The sequence below is a fragment of the Rhinoderma darwinii genome, chromosome 4 (assembly GCF_050947455.1).
Source record: "Rhinoderma darwinii isolate aRhiDar2 chromosome 4, aRhiDar2.hap1, whole genome shotgun sequence".
Lineage (NCBI taxonomy): Eukaryota > Metazoa > Chordata > Amphibia > Anura > Rhinodermatidae > Rhinoderma > Rhinoderma darwinii.
In genome coordinates this window covers 353,639,103-353,663,707 of record NC_134690.1, presented here as the reverse complement: position 1 = coordinate 353,663,707, position 24,605 = coordinate 353,639,103, and the positions used below count along the sequence as shown (strand labels likewise).

At 40.4% G+C, this 24,605-nt stretch overlaps 1 protein-coding gene across 1 annotated transcript in view; it reads right to left on the bottom strand.

Annotated features, from left to right (window-relative positions):
* Positions 1 to 24,605, bottom strand: part of XRN2 (5'-3' exoribonuclease 2) — a 68,376-nt gene that overhangs the window by 27,426 nt on the left and 16,345 nt on the right. The window contains exons 2-21 of the mRNA XM_075862980.1: positions 19,623 to 19,750; positions 19,431 to 19,542; positions 18,258 to 18,369; positions 17,971 to 18,029; positions 17,802 to 17,891; positions 17,015 to 17,087; positions 16,882 to 16,932; positions 13,660 to 13,817; positions 11,626 to 11,700; positions 11,363 to 11,496; positions 11,209 to 11,266; positions 9,690 to 9,797; positions 8,336 to 8,380; positions 7,637 to 7,768; positions 5,517 to 5,602; positions 4,186 to 4,321; positions 2,359 to 2,466; positions 1,140 to 1,229; positions 704 to 776; positions 146 to 229 (exon numbers count right to left, since the gene is read on the bottom strand). Coding sequence (XP_075719095.1) covers positions 146 to 229; positions 704 to 776; positions 1,140 to 1,229; positions 2,359 to 2,466; positions 4,186 to 4,321; positions 5,517 to 5,602; positions 7,637 to 7,768; positions 8,336 to 8,380; positions 9,690 to 9,797; positions 11,209 to 11,266; positions 11,363 to 11,496; positions 11,626 to 11,700; positions 13,660 to 13,817; positions 16,882 to 16,932; positions 17,015 to 17,087; positions 17,802 to 17,891; positions 17,971 to 18,029; positions 18,258 to 18,369; positions 19,431 to 19,542; positions 19,623 to 19,750 — 1,912 coding nt within the window. The remainder of the gene's footprint in view (positions 1 to 145; positions 230 to 703; positions 777 to 1,139; positions 1,230 to 2,358; positions 2,467 to 4,185; positions 4,322 to 5,516; positions 5,603 to 7,636; positions 7,769 to 8,335; positions 8,381 to 9,689; positions 9,798 to 11,208; positions 11,267 to 11,362; positions 11,497 to 11,625; positions 11,701 to 13,659; positions 13,818 to 16,881; positions 16,933 to 17,014; positions 17,088 to 17,801; positions 17,892 to 17,970; positions 18,030 to 18,257; positions 18,370 to 19,430; positions 19,543 to 19,622; positions 19,751 to 24,605) is intronic.

Sequence of the window (24,605 nt, the reverse complement as noted above, 5' to 3'; positions counted from 1 at the left end):
TTACAGATTTGTTTAAAGGCAATCAATAGCAGCCATCCATTAGATCTTGTTCATTTGCAGCCTGGCAGAGCATAAACGACAAGTACGCTAATGCAAAAAACCTTGGTGATTACACAGACAACGCAGACGAATATCATAATCTTACTTTCATCAGGAGTGAGGTCAGGGTAAACCTCTTCCAAAGCAGCTCTTAGACGGCGCTCATCAACAAATGGCAACAGAGCAACACCTGAAGGGGAAAGGAAGCAATCAATTAACTAAAGAAGGCGAGGAGAATGGTAAGGAGACTAATGAGCCTGAAACAATACAGGTCAACTTCACAAAGTCTGAGGGGGAAGCGTCAACTTTTTTTTTTTTTTTTTTTATATCGAGCAATTCTGTTGATGAAGAAAAAAAATAACACAACCTGACAGCAGCTTATGTTAAGTAATTATATCACAAAACGTATTAGAAATGGTCGGTTTTAAGTGACCGATTTATAATGTTGCATTCCGCTACGTGCAATTCCATATAGATGCACGCACGTCAGACAGAATATTTGCTTTAGCTTATTGCACTATGTAAATAGTGAAGCCCCTACAGTAAAACAGGAGATCAGAAGCCACCACGAAGATCAAAGACTATACAAAACGCAGATCCTGCAACTCCTAAAGTGTTCAAATGTTAAACTAAAGTTCCAGCATTCATTATTTTTCTCAATTACCTTGCCAGGCAAACTTTTTTCCATTTAAATCGAGTGCAAAATCATCAGGGTAGAAATCAATTATACTAGATTCCTGTGAACAAAAGAGAGTTATGAATATGGTACTTTGTTTTATTTTTTTCCCCCCTTTTTAAATCTTACCCCATTTTAAAGAGAAAGACAAAAATCAAATTCATTTTAAAGGAATTTCCCAGCGACGCATTGACTGTCAGGTATAGGCGTCATATTCGTAGCATTCTAGCAGCTGGGTCTAATACCAGCGTCGTAAACAAATGGCCCTCATAAGTGAGCTTCATGGAGGGCTGATCCATCACATTAAAATCAATGAGAATGCTGTGCAATACAGGCGAATGGGGGTTTTACTAAACAATCAGTAGCGGATTATAGGCATGCATGAAAATCTCAGCCCTAAATCACAAAAACAAAACCAACTTACTGGATCGGACATGAGTCGTCTCCATGAAACCGGTAGGAAGTTACCACTAGCAGCCGGAAATACTCCCATCAGCTGTTCAAGTGGATTGAACTAAAGGACAAGAATATAAAAATATGGTGCATTAAAAGAATGACAAACACAACATCTGGGGACACATTTTAACCCATTATAGTATTTCTACCCAGTCTTAAATGGACACTAACTTATGATAATTAGTATCTCATAGATCCTTTGTAATTTACAAAGGCTATGTTCACCTCTGCATCAGGGCTCCGTTCCGACTGAGCCCTAACTGACACAAACTGAAACTATAGGTTTCCCTCTCAATCACCATTGATTTCAATGGTGACGGATCCAGTGCCAATGGTTTCAGTTGGTCTCTATTGTGCAAGAGTTACGTCGTTTTTACTGTAGTCTACTATTTTTGCAGCATTTCTGTTAAAACTAACAGACATTCCGCTGCGGAAAAACCACACCATTTCCTGCAGAAAATGGCGCGGACTTGAGTCCATTTTCCGCAGCAGGAATTGACATGCTGTGGTATGAAAAATACGCACCGCAGGCGAATCTCTGGTTGGAAATTTTACACTGCGTGTGGATGAGATTTGTTAAATCTCACCCACTTTGCGGTTACTGTCTTCTGCTGCGTATGGTCTGTCCGCAATTCTGGCCGGAAGATACGCAGCAATTCCGTTACGTGTGGACAAGCCCTTGTAGTCTGAAAAATATACTAGCCTAGTCTATGGTTTTCAGTGGAACTGCCGAATAAGAAATTTACGATTGCCATCGGCCATTAATTTGAATGACAGGCATGCAATACTACATTCCCTTTGCAACAGAAAAGTCAGGAAGAGCTTTAGGCCACATGGGCACCATTTGTATTTTGTGGTCCGTAAAAGGATCCGCAAAACATGGACAGCATACGGATGGCATCCGTGTGCCGTCCGTGGTTTTCACGGCGCTATGCATTTGAATGGGTGAGACTAAGCTGCAGACTGACAGGAATAGAACCTGCTCTGAGTTTTGCGGCTTGATCCCACTGCCCCCACACAGGTCAGTGAAAACCACGATTGCGTGCATGGGGTCTTAAAGCGATGGACATCAAAATGAAACCCAAACTTTGTGGAGCTTATAGAAAAAAAAAAAAAAAAAAAAAAAAAAAAAAGGCAGCGCTCTCACAGATAACTAGACTACAAACGTTTATTTTCAGGTCACTTACAGGTTTGGTGCTCTTCTCAAACTCTTGAAAAAGCTCAGAAATGTTTTCAAAGTCAGAAGCAAAAGGAGCATAGTGAAACGGGAAGAACCATTTCCAAGAAGCACAGCCCTGGTTCAAAGAAGAAAACATAAAAAGAAGATTAACAATGCAGACTGCACAATCTTAATATAATTGTTAATACGCTTTCAATAAACGTTGCACATTTTGTGGTGAACAACTTCATTTTTGATGCACCGTTCAGCACAGCGGAGAAGTGCTTTCTTGGGGAAGGTGGGGATAACATTCTAGCAAGTGCATCATAATAAGGACAGATCAAGGGTTCCTATTCCCCTAACCAGAGAAATAGAATAAGATATCAAATTTTGTCACTCACATTAACTCCTAGTTAATTCTATCATGTTATGAGTGAAAGACAAGGTCTTCACACCTATTGCTAATTACAATAAAGGACGTTCTTCGATGATTTATTCACTCAGAACTGCAATTTAATTTACGCTGCAACCGCAATAGCAAAGGCAGTGGTTGCTTAGTGAGCATACGTAAGGGATCTTTAAACGGGATTGAACTGCCAGAACAACCACTGCCCGTACGCCCATTTAAGGTCAAATTTCTGTAAGAGAGCGAACCCCAGCTCAGCACCCGCTAAATCTGGCAGCGCCACTGCAAAAAAAAAATAAAAAAAAAAAATGTGGTCCCTGTTCTGGAGGACTTGGCACGACCATTTGAAAGGAGTCCTGTAATATCACCTGCAGCGGCCACCATAGCTTCCCCTGGCAATAACAGCTGATCAGAGAGGTTTAGCTTCCAGGCCCAAAGCGATCAGCCAATTGCCAGGGTGTCTGCATTTAGAGAAGTACTGTCCTGATGGGACAAGCCCTTTAACTGCAGTGACAATAGTGCAAAAAAGTAAGTAATGTATCACATAGTAGTATAAAGCAATGTTACCCTTACACAAACTAGTCACAGAACATAAAACACAACAGCAGCATACATACTAGCAAATTAGGAAACGTAAGCGTTCCATGAATTATAAATAACGGAAAAGAACATAACCCACCAATTACCAAAGACACCATCGGGTTAAACATGTTAGGGTCCCTAGTAGACCTGGACAAAGCCTTCTGTGTGCCTAGCTTCTGGGCAGGGAAACGAAGTACATGTGTTGTGAATAGTGAGGGCAATTAACAGGGGAGTGAGATTGCACTTCTAGTAGTTCCGTGCCATGAAGATTCAACTTGTTCTTATTCTGATCTAAAATGATTACTGCTGGCCTCAGCGTGAAAAGCTTGACAGACAAGAGTATTGCAAAAGATCATTCTACCAATAATGACAGAACACAGCATGCCTAATGGAAAATGACATTAACACTTTACACACACAGCAGATAAGTGTGACAACCGTTGCTGAGCAGGTAAACTTTAGCTTTCCTCAACCAGATCTATTATGTGTCTACTATTCTCCCCAGGCATACAAATGCTTATTAGTCAGTCTTGTACAAATGCGCTATGTTTGTAACTAATCTTTCGCCTAACATTTCAATTATGAAAAGATTTTCATCAGGCACTGATCACTTCAATTACATTGCACTTCATGTAACATCACAATATTGCAGGGCAAGCAACTGACTGTTCCTTTGACAGCTTGCCAGCACTTATTAAATAATTGCAATTCTTTGCAATTTTGTCTATTCACCCTACTGACATGCGGCAAAGAGCTGATGTAAGCTCGCAGCCTGGGAAGAAAACAGTGTTTGCTCTGCTTTAATAAGAACCCAATTAGTAGTCTGGCAAGCTCATACAACAGATGTAGTTAATGTAGAACGCGTACCTGGTAATAGTATCGGAGAACCCAACAGAGACCTTCGACGTAGGACTGCACAACTTTGCGTCGAAACTGCTCATCGGTGGCATCAACATCAAATTTGTTTTTATAGTAGCGTTGCTTCCATCCGTCTTCCCATAACCTGCAAACATGACAACCATTGGACACTTAACACTTTATGTAATGGGAACAAAAGAAAAAACAAAAACGACCACCATCCACTAGTTAATATATTGTGATCTGCATCCGCACTTTGTGAATAGGGTTTCATAAAATCCATAGAACAAAGCAACATCTGGCTGCGGAGCAAAAACGCATCCACGAATAGCGAAAATCAAGAGTTGGATATTGCCTAGAATCTGTAGGACTATTTGCTGGCTCCAGAAACAGTCTTGCAGCAACCACAATGATCCAATTTATCCGTATCCTAAGCTGGGGGATTGAATTTACGGCTGGGTATTAGGTTAACTTGTCCACTGCAGACAGTTTTGAGAGAATAAACGGGTTACAGAAAAACCGCATGCCCAGACACAAAGCAGCCCAAAACACAATGGAGGCCTACCACCATTTTAGAGGTCATCTTTATGCAGAAGGCGTTACACACCAAACAAGCCAAGTAAAAAAAAAACAAAAAACAAAAAAAAAACGAACAAATCTTATGAACATGGGTTTTAAAGGCCTTTTTCCTGTACAATTTATTGTCAAATAGAACATCTCAAACACAAGCAGCGTGCCAGTTAAAAGGAAAACAGTACTAATGCATCCACACATTTACTTTACCTTCCATTCCCATCAAAAGGAAAAATAACCGGCCAAATAAAACCAAAAATGTCCACAGAAGCCACGTGCTCGGTGTGAATGGGACACCTGCACAATTATTGTGAAGTACAATTTTACAGCCTGCAGATCAAAGTAGCACAACTGGAATGCTAAATAGATGCCCCATTGAAATCTGCTAATGTGACACACAGCAACTACATTTTAGGGTTAATATTTATCAGAAATAACACTAGTATTCACATCACATAATCAAATCAAAATCATTCAAAGTCTAGCCAATGCATCGCCCGGTCTCAAAGGGAAAAGTGGCATGAAGAAAGAAAGCCAGTGTGCATACTAATCTAGATACTTGGATTTAACAGCTTTAGCTTACTCATCTCTCTGGAATTTACTGAATATTGTTACTCTCCATATTAATTACTGCTGGATAAAGAGATCATAGAAAATTATCCAAAGGCACTGCTGCCATAAGCTAAATGGCATTCATTAGGCTCTACTCAAAATCAGCAATTTGCTAACAAAGTGATACATAAAAAAAAAATAATATATGACTTCACCTGATATTATCTTCTGGCTCAGGCTCACTGTCACTGTCACCCGCTTTTCTCTTTGTTCCGGCAGGAGACTGAGTGTCTCCCGAATTCTAAAGGAGGAGAACATGCAGAAATTAAACAAATGCCAAGGGCACAGCGTCTCCTGTCCACATAAACAAGCCTTAGAGAGAACCTTTCACCTCCCCCATACATGTGCAGCATGTAATGGGGAGGGTTGCACAAACCCTGGGGCACTTTACATTTTTTTTCTACCTCCCACCGTTTTTTAGATATTGGTGCCGTTATATTTGGCGCCCAATATTTAAATAACCCCCTGAACAGCCATGAGAGGGGGGGGGGGGTGTACAGTCAAGGGGGCGAGCCATAGAGCTGTGACACTGTCCAATCAGATATTGACAGTGCCACAGCATGAAAGAGTGTGCGATTGCAGTCTTTTCATCCGAACAGGCAAGGGGGTGTGTCACTGCTACGGACAGAGCTATGGAGAGGAGAGCGAGCATGCACGCTCTCATCTATTGAGCTCTTGTGAGAGATCAGTCTTGTACTTTGCCTGACAAACTGGCAAGGGGGCGTGTCACTGCTACGGACAGTGTAAGAGCTAGGGAGAGATTACTCTGTCCGTAGCATAGACACGCCCCCTTGCCAGTTCGGCAGACAATACAAGACTGATCTCTCGCAAGAGCTGAAGAGATGAGCGCACGCATGCGCGCTCCCCCCTCCATAGCAGTGACGCACCCCCTTGCCTGTTCGGGTGTCAAGACTGCAATCGCACACATGCTGTGACACTGTCCATACCTGATTGGACAGTGTCACAGCCATAGTAACACGCCCCGTTGACTGTTCAGGGGGTTATTTAAATATCGGGCGCCAAATAGAACAGCACTGATATCTAAATAACAGAGGGAGGTAGAAAAAAAAATGTAAAAGGCCCCAGGATTTGCGCAGCCCTCCCCATTACATGCTGCACATGTATGGGGAGGTGAAAGGTTCTCTTTATTATACCATATACATATTGGCTTATACAATAGCTCATCTCTTTCTTTAACAGTTTTGAAATATTTTGCCTTACCCTCAGCTCAATGATGGAAGGCGTAAAAAATCTGACAAGTATAAGCTAAATTCTCACAATTCTTGAAGGATATGTATACCTATGCAAATTATTATTTGTTTAACCATTGTCCCAGTACAACTAAAATAAAATGGTCTTGAAAAAGTTGTCAGTGCTCGGACCCCCACCAAAGCTTCAGACAGGTCAGAATTTTTTTGAACGTTTACTTACCCTTTAAAGAGGCTCTGTCACCACATTATAAGCGCCCTATCTCCTACATAATGTGATCGGCGCTGTAATGTAGAGAACAGTGGTTTTTATTTTGAAAAATCATCATTTTTGAGCAAGTTATGAGCAATTTTAGATTTATGCTAATGAGTTTCTTAATGACCAACTGGGCATGTTTTTTACTTTTGACCAAGTGGGCGTTGTACAGAGGATTGTATGACGCCGACCAAAGCGAAACCACGCCCAGTTGGTCATTAAGAAACAATTAGCATAAATCTAAAATGGTTTATAACTTGCTCAAAAATGATAGTTTTTCTAAATAAAAACCACAGCTGTTCTCTACATTATAGCGCCGATCAGATTATGTAGGAGATAGGGCACTTATAATGTGGTGACAGAGCCTCTTTAATGGCTATTTGCCAAGTTGTGTTAATATTGCTTTTAGATGCATAGGAGAAATTAGAAAATGGTGAAGGTGGACAATACCATTTAAATTAATCTGCAACTCAATGTAGTAGTAAATTTTCCATTCTCATTACAATAAATACTTTTGCAGAGTTATATTCTTTTATGTAGATAAGACACTAACCTTTGTGCATTAGAAGTTTTTCAAACATTCGCTTGAAATAACTTAATATCAGAACTTGCTATTCTTTAAAAGTTACTACCGCCTTGGACCTGAAGTTTTTGACACTTTGTTAGAGGGCTTGGTGTAACTTACAACAACTAATGGCAAAAATGTATTATAGGGACGGGAAAAACAAAGGGAACAAAATTGCTCTATAATTGTTCCCCCTTGAATCACATCAGCTGTACCGAAAATCAACTAAATGAGCCGGCTACTTACAGAACCCTGCATTCTCATTTCATAGGCAGTTTGTCTTGGGTTGACGACGGTGTTGGGGGTGGACATATCTCTCCGCCCCAGCGCCTGTGGAGCAAACTGCCCAGTGGGAGCAAAAGATGGCCTCTGTTCCCTCTAAAAAAAAAAAAATTAGGAAACGTTCAGGATTTGCAGCGTAGTGTACACTACAACCTCAGGGGAAGAAACGGAATTGTGGTCGTTTACTGTAGATGTTGACTTTAGTGGGTTTGTGACAACGTAAATTCTGATTCATACGAGTCCTGTATTCCGCTAGCAAGATACATTTGTACATGCATTGTGACATGGCTCTTTCAAAAAGTTTTGCATGGGAAGTTTTTTTATTTACACTACTGTAAAAATTAAAAACGATCTGCATCTTCTGTGTCTACATTGTTGCAGAGATCAAGTGGCAGAAGACACAGATCACATCTTCTCTGTAATAAGGACAACCCTCAAACGTCACAAGTTGCCATGACTACGTGAAGGAAGAAGCAAGCAGCTAATGCCTTCCTGCGCAGTACCTCCATAGAGTGGTGGGGCGTAAACTGATCGAGTGGCAAGAGGTCCAACATAAGATGCGAGTGCTGAACAAAGTCATTAACATACTGCAATTCCACCCACTCTATACATCAATTACTGATATGGCTGAAAATGTAAAGCAAGTTCAAATACACAGCTCACCTTCATTCGCTTTTTCTTCTCTTTTTGCCTCCTCTTAAAGCCCTCCTAGAATGACCAATAAAAGAAAATAAACACTGATGCAAAAAAAAAAAAAAAAAAAAAAAAATATGAATTACTTAACCCCTTAATGACCAGCCTATTTTAAACCTCAACGACCAAGGTATTTTTTACGTTTTTTCCATCGTCGCATTCCAAGAGCTATAACTTTTTTTATTTTTGCGTCGACATAACTGTATAAGGTCTAATTTTTTGCGGGACAAGTTGTATTTTTTCATACCACTATTTTGAGGTACATATTATTTATTGATTAACTTTTATTAACTTTTTTTTGGGGGGAGGGGAATAGAAAAAAACCCAGAAATTTCGCCACCCTTTTTCGCGTCCCAAATCTACGCCGTTTACTGTGTGGTATAAATAGCACAATAACTTTATTCAGCGGGTTGTTACGATTACAACGATACCAAATTTGTATAGATTTTGTATGTTTTACTACTTTTACACAGTAAAAACACTTTTTTTTTTTCAAAATTTGTTTTTGTGTCTCCATATTTGAAGAGCTATAACTTTTTTATTGTTCCGCCGATGCAGTTGTATGAGGATTTTTTTTTTTTGCGGGACGACTTGGTAGTTTTTATTGGTACCATTTTGGAGTAGATGCGATGCGACTCTGATCACATTTTTTTAAAGTCAGGATTCACAGAAAACAGCAATTTTCCATTGTTCTTTATTTTATTTTTTACGGCGTTCACCGTGCGGGTTAAATAACGTAATAGCTTATAGTCTGGGTCATTACGGACGCAGCGATACCAAATGTGTAACTTTACATTTTGTTTTTTTAATAGTAAAGCATTTTGTAAGGGGAAAAAGTGGGTTTTTCATTTCTTTTTTTCCCCCCACTTTACTAGTCCCACTAGGGGACTTTAATATGCGATTCCCCGATCGCATTTAGAATACACTGCAATACTTTTGTATTGCAGCGTATTTCTGCCTGTCCTTTTAAAATGGAGAGGCATCTGCTAGGCCATCGGAGACAGACACTCGGTGATCTTATTGCCGGGTGTCAGTGGGATGAGAGGGAGCTCCCTCCCGCTTTCCAAAACAACTTAGATGTGGCGCTCGCTATTGAGCGCCGCATCTGAGGGGTTAAACGGGTGAGATCGATACTGGTATCGATCTCACATGTTCGAGAAGGGGTGCCAGAGCAGGGACATTTAACGGCTCCCTGCTCTGTTTATTTATTCTGATGCATCGCCGTGAAAAAGCTTATGCATCAGAATAAAGCCCATTAGTGGCCGCCGTGAAAAGGCGTATTGGTGGTCCCTAACAGGTTAAGAAATAATTAATTAAAACATACATCATCTTCTTTTCGCTTCTTGAAAATATTATCTTCAACTTCCCCAACAGCCAGCATGATCATCTGCACTCTTTCCAGGTTCACAAACCCACTCTCCGTAATGTAGCCCTGTGTAAAAAAATAAAAATACAGAAATGAATTGGCAGGCAGACATGTATTCATCTGCTGACTCCAACCCAGTCCCCCTCCTAATGTGCTGCCTTGATAAACTGGATCAAATACTGACCTAGTCCTCCTAGCTCCAGCACTGGAGACAGTCTTTCCCCCTCTGTAAGGATCAGACTGTCTGATATTTTTTATTTTTTTTTTAAAGAGGCTCTGTCACATTATAATTGCCTTATCTCCTAGATAAGATCGGCGCTATAATGTAGGCGACAGCAGTGCTTTGTATTTTAAAAAACGATCTGTTTTCACCACTTTATTAGCGATTTTAGATTTATGCTAATGAGTTTAATGCCCAAGTGGGAGTGTTTTTACTTTAGACCAAGTGGGCGTTGTACAGAGGAGTGTATGACGCTGACCAATCAGTGGCCTGCACTCCTCCATTCAGTCAGCGAAAAGGGATTCTTTTAGATCGCTATGTGCTGCCTTATACTAACACATTAACAATACTGAAGTGTTTAGACAGTGAATAGACATTCCACGGAATGTCTATTCACAATCCCAGCACTTAGTTAATGTTTCTATGGTACTTACAGCAGAGGAAGCGTAATCGAGAGATTACACTGTATATCACCGGTTACAACGAGATTACACTTGATCTGCTGTAACTACCACAGAAACGGTAACGAAGTGCAGAGATTGTGAATAGACATCCCGTGGAATGTCTATTCCCTGTCTAAACACTTCAGAATTGTTAATGTGTTAGTATAACACAGCACATAAGGATCTAGCAGGATCCCCATGCGCTGAGTAAATGAATGAATGGAGAGGAGTGCATGAGGCCGATTGGTCAGCGTCATACACTCCTCTGTACAACGCCCACTTGGTTTAAAGTAAAAACACGCCCACTTGGGCATTAAGAAACTCATTAGCATAAATCTAAAATCGCTAATAAAGTGGTGAAAAATCGATATATTTTTTTTTTAAATAAAAAGCATTACTGTCACCTACATTATAGCGCCGATCTCCTTATGTAGGATAAGGCACTTATAATGTGGTGACAGAGCCTCTAAGTCACCACCACTAGCACAAACAGGAAATATCCAGAACACAACAAAAGTGTGGAGATCTGGATATGTCATGTGCTTGCCAAGTATACACTTGAACTTATTTGGGTAGTGTATGGCAATGGGACTAAGTGATCATCACCTGGAGTCTGAATGACTCCATTATGAACGGCAATGAGAAACGACAGAATTTAACCAAATATACAATTCTATATATACAAGCAACAATACTTATTTTCATGTGTTGAATGATCTGAAATTGGATTAAAATCTTACTTTCACCATAAGGAAAGCACAGCCTAATATTACTAGCACATTAAACAAAACAAAAACAACCTCAAAACACTCACTCCAGTCTTATGCACAACATTCTTGTAAATGGTTACAAGACGGTCAATTGCACCTTCCCTAAGAAAGAAAAAAAATACTAGTTAATTAAAAAATGAACACAATTTAGTTAGATAAAAAAAATATATATAAAAAAAATAAAAAAAAACAGTTTACCTGATTTCAAGGGACGGCAGATGTGGCAAAAAATCGTTGCCAACAAAGAAGCACATAAAGACCCAATCATCGACACTTCTTTCAAAGTCAAATGGGAAGGGCAAGTTTGACATTGTCAGCTCTTTTTCTAGATACTGAAAAACAGATTACCACATTACTAATAATACTAATTGAAGGGTCGACTCAATAAAAAAAACATGTACATTACAAACATACATTAAAATGTAAACTGCAAATAAGTTGGGGTATTTCATGGTACATACCTCACGTAACACGCTGAGACGAATAAAGATAAATTCCTGTTCAGAGCCTGGCGGACTACCAGCAAATTCATCATGCTAATAAGAATTAAAAAAACAGAACACCAATTTAAAGAATGAATTAAAGAGAACCTTTCACCTCCCCATACATGTGCAGCATGTAATGGGGAGGGCTGCACAAACCCTGGGGCACTTTACATGATTTTTTCTACCTCCCACTGTTATTTCGATATCGGTGCCGTTATATTTGGCACCCGATATTTAACCCCTTCCCCCTGCTTGCATTCTGGGCCCTAATGTCCAAGCCATTTTTTACATTTTTCTATTGTCACATTCGAAGAGCTGTAACTTTTTTATTTTTGCGTCGGCATAGCTGTATAAGGTCTTGTTTTTTGCGGGACGACTTGCAGTTTTATTGGTACCATTTGAGAGTAGATGCGACTTTTTGATCACTTTTTATCACATTTTTTTAAAGTCAGGATTAACAGAAAACAGCAATTTTTCCATTGTTTTTTATTTTATTTTTTACGACGTTCACAGTGCGGGTTAAATAATGTAACCGCTTTATAGTCGGGGTCGTTACGGACGCGGCGATACCAAATGTGTAACTTTTTTGCTTTATTGTCGTTTTTTTTAATAGTAAAGCATTATGTAAGGGGAAAAAGTGGGTTTTTCATATTTTTTTTAAAATTAACTTTATTACACTTTTATACCAGTCCCACTAGGGGACTTCACTATCCTCCGATCGCTATTATAATACACTGCAATACTTTTGTATTGCAGTGTATTACTGCCTGTCCGTTTAAAACGGACTGGCATCTGCTAGGTCATGCCTGCGGCATGATCTAGCAGGCATTCGCTCCAGGCAGACCTGGGGGCCTTTATTAGACCCCCGGCTGCCATAGAAGACACTGACACTCGGCGATTTTATCGCCGGGTGTCGGTGGGAGAGAGAGGGAGCTCCCTCCCCTCTCTCCAAAACCATTCAGATTTGGTGCATGCTATTGTGCACCGCATCTGAGGGGTTAAACGGGTGAGATCGATACTAATATCGATCTCACCCGGCAGAGCAGGGACGCCCCCAGCCCTCAGCTGCCTCTGGCAGCTGAGAGCAGGGAGATTTCACGGCTCCCTGCTCTGTTTACTTTATTCTACAGCAGCGACGTAGAATGGCGGCGCTGTAGAATAAAGCCCATTAATGACCGCCGTGAAAAGGCTTATCGGCGGTCATTAAGGGGTTAAATAAACCCCTGAACAGTCAACGGGGCGTGTACTGGCAAGGGGGCGTGGCTGTGACACTGTCCAATCAGGTATTGACAGTGCGATTGCAGTCTCTTCCTCCGAACAGGCAAGGGGGCGTCAGTGCTAAGGACAGAGCTGTGGAGAGCTCATCTCCAGCTCTTGTGAGATCAGTCTAGTACTTTGTCTGCCTACCAGGCAAGGGGGCGTGTTGTCAGACAAAGTACGAGACTGATCTCTCACAAGAGCTGGAGATGAGAGCTCTCCACAGCTCTGTCCATAGCACTGACACGCCCCCTTGCCTGTTCGGATGAAGACTGCAAATCGCACTCTCATGCTGTGGCACTGTCCATATCTGATTGGACAGTGTCACAGCCATAGTAACACGCCCCCTTTCCAGTACACACCCCGTTGACTGTTCCGGGAGTTATTTAAATATCGGGCGCCAAATATAACGGCACCGATATCTAAATAACGGTGGGAGGTAGAAAAACAATGTGAAGTGCCCCAGGGTTAGTGCAGACCTCCCCATTACATGCTGCACATGTATGGGGATGTGAAAAATTCCCTTTAAAAAATAACAAAAACGCAAGCAAGTGCTCGATAAACAAGGTTTAAAACCATGTCAAGAGAAAACTTTTGCAGAACAGCATTGGGCTATGTAGACACTAGTACAAAAATGCCCTACTTTGTGTTACCCCAGTAAAAAAGAAACAACGGCAGAACCAAAGTTCAGGGATTTTAACAGAAAGCACCTGAGGACTATGTTTTACTAATAACATTGGACTAAAACCTTACCTCCCCTTTTTTCTCACGGGCCACTCCTTGACACTCTTTTAGCTCATGCCCAACCTGACCACACAATGCACATGGTCTTGGTTGGTTAGGCTTAAACTCTTCTCTGATGATGGTAAAGTTGGGTTCATGAGTAGCTAGACCAAGCATGATTAGGTCAGCTAAAAATAAAAAGATAAATGCAATAATTTTTAAGGGTCTTATGCCATCATACCAGGCTTTATTTTACATGGTCAACAATATGAAGGCCAATATGGTGTTCAGGACACAGCTTTAATAAGCTTAATGACACATCTAAGTATTATTAACATTTCTGCTGCAACAGGGAAGGTTTGATAAGAGCAGAATCGCATCTTTGCATCAGCACGTCCTAAGACTAAAGGAGCCTCACACACTAGCGTGTTCGGTTCGTGATATACGGTCCGTACGTCAGCTGCTTTTCCCGATTCTAACACTTCAGGGAGCCGGGTTCTTAGCATCATAGTTCTTATCTATGACGCTAGGTGTCCCTGCCTCGCTGCGGAAAACTGTCCCGTACTGTAATCATGTTTTCAATACGGGACAGTAGTTGCACGGAGAAGCGGGGACACCTAGCACCATAGATAACTAGGACACGAGGAGCCCGGCTCCCTGCAGTGTGTTCGGTCCGGGAAATGCGGCCGGCGTACGGACTGTATATCACGGACCGAACACGCTCGTGTGAATCCGGTCTTAGATATCATGCACACTAACAAATTTGGGATCTGTAACATCACTTGAATACGGTAGTATACACATTGAAAGATCAAATAAATTGCAGTATGCATCGGAATCATGTATGGGAAAATCAATTGCTGTGGACTACAACATGAACAACATTTTGCCCCAGTTCTAGCCTACCCATGCAAGAACGCAGTTGAATAGGAAACTTGACAGATCTAATGAATTTTTCAATATAAGTAACAGGACTCTAAATAAAACTAACAATCTTAAAAGTTTTGTTTCTTTAGCCTAACCCCATAAATGTACAGACCAAGACCCAGCATTATACACCAATGTCACTTGCTGTGCCAGTGATATTAACCACAAGGGCCGGCTGTGGGTGACAGCCGCCACATTGTGACTGTTTAACCTTGTGATGGTGATCAATAGACACACACACACCTCTAGTAAAATGCCAGTGTTTGTCATGTTACAAATCCAGTACAAGATGAACCATTTCAGAACTTTTTCTACCTTTACTGTGACCCATAATCTGTACAATTCCATTGAAAAACAAACTGAAATCATTTAGAGGGGAAAAATAAAAAACAAAACGACAATAATGTCGTTGCATAAGTGTGAACACCCTCTTATAATTGGGGATGTGATTGTGTTCATGAATCACTCATGTTAAATAGCAGTCAGTACACAGCTGCCGTTATGTAAAGGGATTCTGAGTAACCCCACATTTTCTTTGTTGCATGTGACAGCAAAAGCCATGGTCCGTAAAGAACTGACAACACATCAAAGGGATCGGATTATTGAAAGAAATCAGTCAGTAGAAGGGTACCAAAGAATTTCAAAAGAATTAGATATACCAAGGAACACAGTGCAGACCGTCATCAAGAAGTGGATTACATTTGGCACAACCGTGATATTAACAAGAGCTGGACGTCCTTCAAAACTTGATGAAGACCAGATGAAAGAGGCTACCAAGAGGCCTACAGCAACATTAAAGGAGCTGCAGGACTTTCTGGCAGGTACTGGTTGTGTAGTGCACGTGAAAACAATCTTCCATATTCTTCATAAGTCTGGGCTGTGGCATAGGGTGGCAATGTGGCCTTTTCTAACAAAGAAAAACATTCAAGCCCAGCTATGGTATACAAAAAACTACATCAATTCTGCCAAAAGCATGTGGGAAAACAGGTTAGGGTCTGAGGAGACCAAGGTTGAACTTTCTGGCCATAATTCCAAAAGGTATGTTTGTCGCAAAGCCAACACTGCACATCACCAAAAGAACACCATACCCACAGTGAAGCACGGTGGAGGCAGCATTATACTTTGGGGCTGTTTTTCTGCAGCTGGAACTTTAGTCCAGGTGAAGGGAATTATGAACAATTCCAAATATCAGTCAATACCAGCACAAAACCTGCAGGTCTCTGCTAAAAAGCTGAAGAATTTCACCTTTCAGAACGACAACGACCCAAAGCATACCTCCAAATCAACAAAAGAATAGCTTCACCAGAAGATCAAAGTTTTGGAATGGCCCAGCCAGAGCCCAGACCTAAATCCTATTGAAAATCTGTGGGGTGACCTGAAGAGAAGACACAGGAGATGCCCTCGCAATCTGACAGATTTGGAGTGCTTTGCTGAAGTTCATCAGCAAGTCAAGATGTGCCATGCTGATAGACTTCTACCCAAAATGACTGAATGCTGTCATAAAGTCAATGGGTAATTCAACAAAGTATTAGTTTACGGGTGTGCATATTTATATATTTTTATTTGTCCACCCGAAAAAGGCTTGTTTGTTTTTCAATGGAATTGTACAGATTATAGGTGACATTAAAAGGTGGCAAAAGTTCTGAAATTATTCATCTTGTACTGACTTTGCAACATGTTAAAATGACAGTTTTTTTTCAGGGGTGTGTAGACTTTATATCCACTATATATAAATTACCTCACAATAACTGGGACAAAATAAAAGTATTAATGGCTCTCAGAATGCAGCGGTGCAAAAGCTGAAAATACGCTGCATTCTGTATGGGATAAAGGACGTCAGCATGCTTTAAGTCAGACAGTGTGTGATATCTAAGAACACGGTCCGCATACGACCAAAACCCTGCTCGCTTGCAGTGGCCGGACGATTTTGTCAGTAAGATGGTGTGGCCATTAAACACTGCGAGAGAGGGGTTTCGGCCGCATGCCGATGTCGTCACGCGAGACTGGACGCTTACACCGACAATAGCACCTTTCACTTTAATCAAAAGTTTGAGAATGTTACAATTTACCTTCATAATAGACCTAACCGCCAAAGCATTTTACGGTAAACATGAAGCTATTTACTGTTAATCGGCCAAAACTGCCGGCATTCATTCTAAAGCAGTGTTGTTTTGCACAGAGATTAAGAACAAGCTTCATCAATGTATCTGAGAAGTTGACCTATAAACTGCATAGAATGCTGTAATTAAGAAAAACAAGCATAAACTGCACAAAGGAATTAATTTAATCTCCACATTATACAGAAAGGCACAATCTAGTGCTTACCATCAGCACCGCATAAGCAATGATGAGTGTTAGGGTCATGATGGGGCTGAGCTGTTCAGAAAAGAGGAAATAAAGTTAGTTACCTTGTAAGAATTCACAATGATAAGTAATTCGACAATTCAGCACAACGTACCTCTTTGTCGTCTGATGTAATCCATAATTTTATGTTCACCCTCTCCAGGGGCACTTGCATCTGATAAAATGACCTGCAAAAATGAGACCGCATAAGAAACTGCAGCAGGCAAATGCTCAGGATCACACACAGTTTTGATTCAGATTTTTGAGCCAAACAAGTGGATCCAAAAAGAAAGGAAGAGTAAAGAGAAAACAATAATGCATTTCCATGTGTCCACTGCTGTTTGGTCCCCCACCAAAAAAATTAAAATAAAAAAAAAAGGCCCAAAAACAGAACGTAAATCTGTTTAGTGTATTTCTTTTTAAAGCAAAAAAAAATAAAAAATGGATCCAGAAGAGGAGTAACAGAAAATACTTAATATTGTGAATGGTATATATCTATATATTCACTGCTAAATTTGGGTGGCGGAATGAGCTCCAAGGTGTCTCCATACTGCAAAAAATTATTGTGTGGCATGATGGACCTTCAGTGGGCTGGGGGTTAATTAGAATTAGTTTTTGAAGTCTTTTGTTTTTTGTGCAAGAATATATATAATAAAGATTTTCTATTGCCTAACACAATGTTTTTTATATATACATATATTTGGAACCTGATACAGAGTTACCAATGAAAACAGACGCCGAGCGTTGCCACCATTAGTTTGGGCAGGCCTGCTGTAAAAGGTTTTGTTTTTTTCTATACACCATAAAATGCTCAATTCCTGACTCCCCTACACCCTTTCTTTATGGACTTCAATAGAAAAATAAAATACAGCTTAAAAAACAAAAATATATTATTAACTTACAGTAAGGTTTTTCCAGCCAGGGTCATTATTTAAACGATCTGCAACATAGTAACGAAGACATTTTGCCAAGTTGTCCATAAACTCTGTGCCCTATAATAGAAATAGCATCTGTGTTATTAGAGCAAATGAACATAATTAATTTAACAATGTATTTTAAAAAGGTACTTACAGGAGTAATGCAGTTACTGTCAAACCTCTCTTTCACCTCTTCAGGAGGAAGGTAGCCACCTAGAAGAAGAAAAAAGCAGCCATTAGCCGTGCTTTCCATAACTTATTGGCTACAACAGTATTACATTAACATTTTATTCAACACTAATACTCCACGGCCGGCAGATGAAACACACTTCATGGTTGTAGCACCTAAATAGTCATAGAAGTGTTGCTGGGACAGCAAAGGTGGTCAGTTGCAGGCTGTGGCAAGCCGCAGTAGGTATCACAGGTCATGTATCTGCTTACCGTTAGAGATCACTTCTTCACGGACACGTTTTTTCTCATCTGTCAATTCTACACCTTCTTTGGAAGCCCTAAAACGCCTAGATCGCTGCTGATTCATCTTAGCGCGAGGTGCCTATATATTCAAATAAAGAGTTAAAAATCCAAAATGCATCAGAAGACTTCCTAAATAAATCAATTTGTATATAGAGTTGGCTCCAGTGTATGGGCTTGAGAGGCTTTTCCAGCCCCTGAAGAAAGATCAGGAAGAGATAACGGATGATTTATTCAGCCCTATAATCTTAACATATGTATTCAATTTTAAGTCTCTAAGATTTATTACACTTGTTAGAGGTTTAGGATTGTAAATCCGGATCTGTCCCTTGATGCAGGATGGTACGTTTGTAAGCTCTGAGTCTACAAACATTGGCATTGTGGAGCTATTCAGGCTTAAGCAGTAAAAAAAAAATACCTTAAGATTTCTGAACCCTTAGGGGTACCCACACACCTAGCACATTTATTGCGGATTATCCGCAGCAAAAACTTCATGTTACATGTAAATTTTGCTTCGGATTTCCCCCTTTCTACATTGAAAAGGGGTGAAATCCGACGTGAACATCCATAGCAGAATGAGGCTTTCCGTGCGAATCATGTTTCACAGCATATGGATGACGTTTCAAATCTCATCCACGTGGCTGGTACTGTAAACCGCTGTAAATTTGGATACCTGCAGCATCTCCATCCTGCGTTCAGGAGGACTAGAGAGGTATTTAATGTGCAGGTTTTATTCAGTGTCTCTGCTTTTCTAAAGACGACAGAAAACAGCATTTTCCTGTAATTTAACAAAAACCACAACAAATCCCTCACATGTAAAAACAGCCAAAATGGTTTTCGCTAGTGTAACTGGGCTGAGATGCTGCCCACAGGGACTCCAGTATTAATTCCCAATATACAAAATAAAATAAGTGAGGCAGGGAACAACTGCACCATGGGGATTGTGTGTTCATGCTGGATTTCTGTGTGGAGTTCCCCTTTAAATAGAGTTACTATCGAAGGACAGATGTTTTTAGAATTCACATGACCAGCCTGGCTCTAGTTTTTGTGACCTCTGCTAACCGCTTAGCTTTTCCTAAAGATCACTATAGAATTTCAATAGCGCAGAGTTGAATAACTGATGTTCAGAATGAAGACACTTACCACGCCATCTATAGCCATGTACAGCAACCTCCTTGGCCTTATGATATTAAACAATCTATCCATGTATTCAAAAATGGCCACCATCATCTCATCTTCATTCTTAGGTGCAGCTCTAAAAATAAGACCAAAAGAATATATTAGAGTCTTATCCTTTAGGTCATAAATAGCAACAACGAAAAGAATGATATTTACTTGTCCTCCGGGTGAGTACATGGATGGATGATGCCATTCATATCCAAGTACAAGTTGTCAAACTCCACCTCATTTGGGTTTGGCTTGCTTGTATCAACTGGTATCTTGATGTTATTGCATTCTTTAGGCTTGGGAGAGAAATAAATTAAAAAAAATAATTGCCATTTGACATTTTATTTCCAATTTTTCATAAAGCATTACAAAGCAAATTCTATCTGCTAATGCTGAATGTCAATCACAATCATTTAGTCTTTTTACTTATGGGATAGAGGAGATCTCCATCTGCAGGGTTAATCTGCTAGTATAGAGAATAGGATCCTATGATCGATTTTAAAACCACATTTTTGACAAAAGTTTACCAATTTTTAAGCATGGCTTACAAAAAATATAGAACTACTATTTCTAACATACTTTGATCAGTGATTGTATGTTAACTTAACATATCTTCAGTTTCCTATGGAGGTCCTGCCAGGATGCCCCCAAAACTCTGCCTCTCCTGTAACGTTCCTCCAAGTGCCAGCGTGGCTTTTTAGTGCAAGACAAAGTCGTAAGGTTACACCAATGTTATCAATTCTGCGAAGAACAGGCAGCATAGGAGCAGGTGCTAGTACACCGTATGGACAGAAGTATTGGAAAAACCTACAGGATGTTTGAGCCCATGCTATTCTAAACCCAAAGGCATTAATATGGAGTTTGTCTCTCTCCGTCAAACCCCATAACGAATAATCACATAACAACCACATACATGCACGTCACGGGAAGGGTCGCCTGCCATGACAATGCCCATTAGGCCATGCCACAGGCACGTTCTAATAGTCTGCCCGTGTAATCCAGTGTATACAGAGTAAATCAAAGTATATCAGCAGGAAGATCGCATTGTGAAGACCCCCAGAAGGACTAACAAAAATAAAAGTTCATAAAACAAAAAACTAACAGTTGCACAGTAAATTGTTTGTTTTTTTGGGGAAAAAGTGGTTTTGTAAACCAGTAAAAATACATACAGGTGTTACATTATTTAAGCCCTTGCGGACCAGCCTATTTTAGACCTAAACCCGTTCCTGTCGCAGACCCATGTTTAAAATCGGACGTGTCACTTTACGTGGTAATAACTTTGGAAGGATTTCACCGATCCAAGCGATTCGGAGACAGTTTTCACGTGACATTTTGTACTTTGTCAGGGGTAAAAATTTGGTAGATAAATTCATTGCTTATTTGTGAAAAACCCCTAGATGGAGAAAAATTGCAAAAATTAGCATTTTTCTAAATTTTAATATATCTGCTTGTAAGACAGATAATAGTACCATACAAAATAGTTACTAGTTAACATCTGCTATATGTCTAGTTTATGTTGGTATCATTTTAATTTTTCTAGGACGTTATAAGGGCACATTCAGACGTGGCGGAATTGCTGTCGAATTCCACTGTGGACGGTCCACAGTGGAATTCTGCAGCAGCCGTTATCATTTCTTTCTATACATTTTTAGGAAAGTTATTTCAGACGTTGCAGAAAATAACTGTGTGGAAATTAGGCCGCGGTGCAGATTATTCCCTCCATGTTCTTTCCATTGCAGAGAAGTGGTGGAATTTCACTGCAGATTTCAGCCTTTGCAATGCAAAAGCCTGAAATCTGTGGCAAGTCCGCTGTGATATCTGCAACGTCTGAATTACCTGTCAAATATACAAATGTTGGTGCAGATTCATTGCGTAATTGCCCCAAATCTGCACCAACATTTGCAGCGGATAAATTACGCCACGTCTGAACGTTTCCTAAGGCTTATAGGTTTAGCAGCAATTTCTCACATTGTCAAGAAAATGTCAAAAGCCTATTTTTAAAGGGTCCAGTTCATTCAGTATATTTTGGGAAACCCCAATAAATCACCCCATATTAAAAACTGCACCCCTCAAAGTATTCAAGACAACATTTAGAATGTCTCTTTACCCTTTAGGCGTTTCACAGGAATTGAAGCAAAGTGGAGGTGAGATTGACAATTTTATTTTTATTTTTTTGCAGAAATTGAGTTTGAATCCATTTTTTCTGTAACACAGAAGGTTTTACAAGAGAAACGTAACTCAATATTTATTTCCCAGATTCTGCAGTTTTAGAAATATCCAACATGTGGCCCTAGTGTGTTACTGACTAAAAAACAGGCCTCAGGAGCACTTAGGGGATTTTGGGGCTTACTTTTTATTAGATTATATTTTAGGCACCATGTCAGGTTAGAAGAGGTCTTGTGGTGCCAAAATAAAGGAAACGCCTATATAAAAAACAAAACAAAAAAAAAACCCACTTTAGAAACTACACCTCACAAGGAAATCTAGGGGTGAAGTGAGCATTTTGACCCCACAGGTGTTCCATAGATTTGATTAGAATTGGGTAGTGATATTGAAAAATTGCATTACATTACTACACAGCAGGGAAGGCGCACCATTTGGCTTTTGGAGTGCTGATTTTAAAGGTAAAGGTACCAGTACAGTAGAAACTCCCAAAATGTCACTCCATTTGGCAAACTACACCCATTGTGGAAAACATCTAGTGGTACAGTGAGCATTTTGACCCCACAGGTGTCTCCTAGATTTTATTAGAAATGGGCAGTGAAAATTAAAAATGTAATTTATTTTTCCCCAATAAGACATGGCTGTAGTTAAAAATGGTTACATTTTCTCATGAAATAAAGGAGAAAAAGCACCCCATCATTTGTAAAATCACTTCTTCAGAGTAGGGAAATAATCCATATGTGGTCATAACCTGCTGTTTGGATACACAGCAGGACTCAGAAGGGATGAAGCGCCATTTGGAGCGCAGATTTTGCTGGAATGATCCCTGGGCGCCATGTTGCATTTACAAAGCCCCTGAGGTACCAGTACAGTAAAAAACTCTGAAAGTTTACTCCTTTTGGTAAACTACACCACTTGAGGCATTAATCTAGGGGTGTAGGGAGCATTTTGACCCCACAGGTTTTTGCTGAATTTATTAGAATTGGGATGTGAAACAAAAAAATTCCAATAAGATGTAGTTCTAGCTTAAAATTTTGCATTTTCACAAGGACTATAGGAGAAAAATCACCTCAACGCTTGTAAAGCATTTTCTCCCGAGTACAGCAATACACCATATGCAATCACAAACTTCTGTTTGGACACACGGCAGAAGGGAAGGAGCGCCATTTGACTTTTTAAGCACATATTTTGCTGAACTGGTTTCTGGGCGCCATGTAGTATGTGCAAAGCTTCCTGAGGTACTAGTACAGTAGAAATTCCCCATTGTGACCCCATTCGAGACATCATCCCTAGAGGAATTAAAGTAGGGTTGTAGTGAATATTTTGACCCACAAGTGTTTTTATAGATTTTATTACAATTGGGCCATAAAAATGTAAATTAAATTTTTCTGATATGACATTTTAGCTTAAAGGAACAGTGTCGCCACAATTTTTTTTTTTTTATATCAGTTTGATGTTAGTGTTTTATTAAAAATGTTTGTATTTATTTGCGTGTTACTTTTTTTTATTTTTACACTTTTTCTTCCCTATGGGGGGCTGCCATTTTTTTTCCAATTTCTGTATGTGTCGATTAACGACACATACAGACATGGAATACGACAGCCCCAGTCCCATAGGGACTGCGAACGGGGCCCGTTCCATCCACTATGGTGTACGCCGTCTGTGTGGGAACGGCGCATGCGCCGCTCCCACACAGTCCAATTTGAAATGCGCGCCGTCCGGCACCATTTTCCTGTGGACCGGAAGTCGCGGCCGGACAGTAAGATTACTACTTCCGGTCGCGGCTTCCGGACTTGTGCACATGGAGCAGCGGCAGCAGACGGAGCGGACGGTCCGGAGGGAGCGGCGGCGACTGGAGCAGGTAAGTGATTTCTATGTATGTAAGTGTTTTACTGTGTTTACACTAGTGTATGTTAACCTACTACACTGTGTGTTAGCTCAAAAAATGGCGACACAGTGTAGGAGGTTAGACCGTTCAATCCCCTCGTTTGTTCCGGCACTAGCCAGGATAAAGGAAGGGGGGGGGGGGGGGGGAATTCTGAGAGCTCACTAGAGCGAGGGATTTTTTCCCAATTTTGCAGCATAGAGCAATGTGGTTGCTTTACCACATGCAATGCTGCAATTTTGGGAATTGCTCCATCTAGTGACCAGCAATGGGAAATATTATAAATTAGAATCCAATTTATAATATTTCCTGACTCATGAAAAAAAAAAAAAAAAAATTAGAACAATGTTTAATCACCCACACACTACCGTATATGTCGGCGTATAAGACGACTGGGCGTATAAGACGACCCCCAACTTTTACCCTTAAAATATAGAATTTAAGATATACTCACCATTTCGTGCAGGAGCGCTTCACTATGGCCATCGGCGGCAGGACCCAGGACTCTGTCTCTTTGAACTCGCGCATGCGCAGATAGGCTGCTTCATCGCGCGAGATCTGAGGCAAGGAATGAGAGGAAAGGGCGGGCCAGAGGATCTTACAGAGATGTTCCCTGGCGGCTAATACCGGCTTCCCTCAGATCCGTGGCGGATTCCGTGCATCCCGGGAGCCTGTGTACCGGACTGCAGGCTCACAAGGTAACACACAACCTGTGTGTAGACAATATGTAGACTAGGGATGTCACGATACCAGAATTTGGACTTCGATACCGATACTTCGTTTAGTATTACGATTTCGATACCAATTTCGATACTTTTGCCAACAGTAACAAAAAAAAAAATTCTTCCGTTTTCTGATGTGAGGCGCGAGGCGTGATTAATTTTGAACGCGCCTCACATTTATAGTAATTAATCCCATCATGTTTCTCAGTCATAATGGGTTAATGTGCGAGGTACATGATGGGGTTAATTACTATTAATGTGAGGAACATGGAGGGTAAATTCATCGCACCTCGCGCCTCACATTAATAAGTGAATGAAAGCAGTGTTTATTTCATTTTTTTACAGCGTACACATCATAAATGATGCAAAAACATTGTTGTC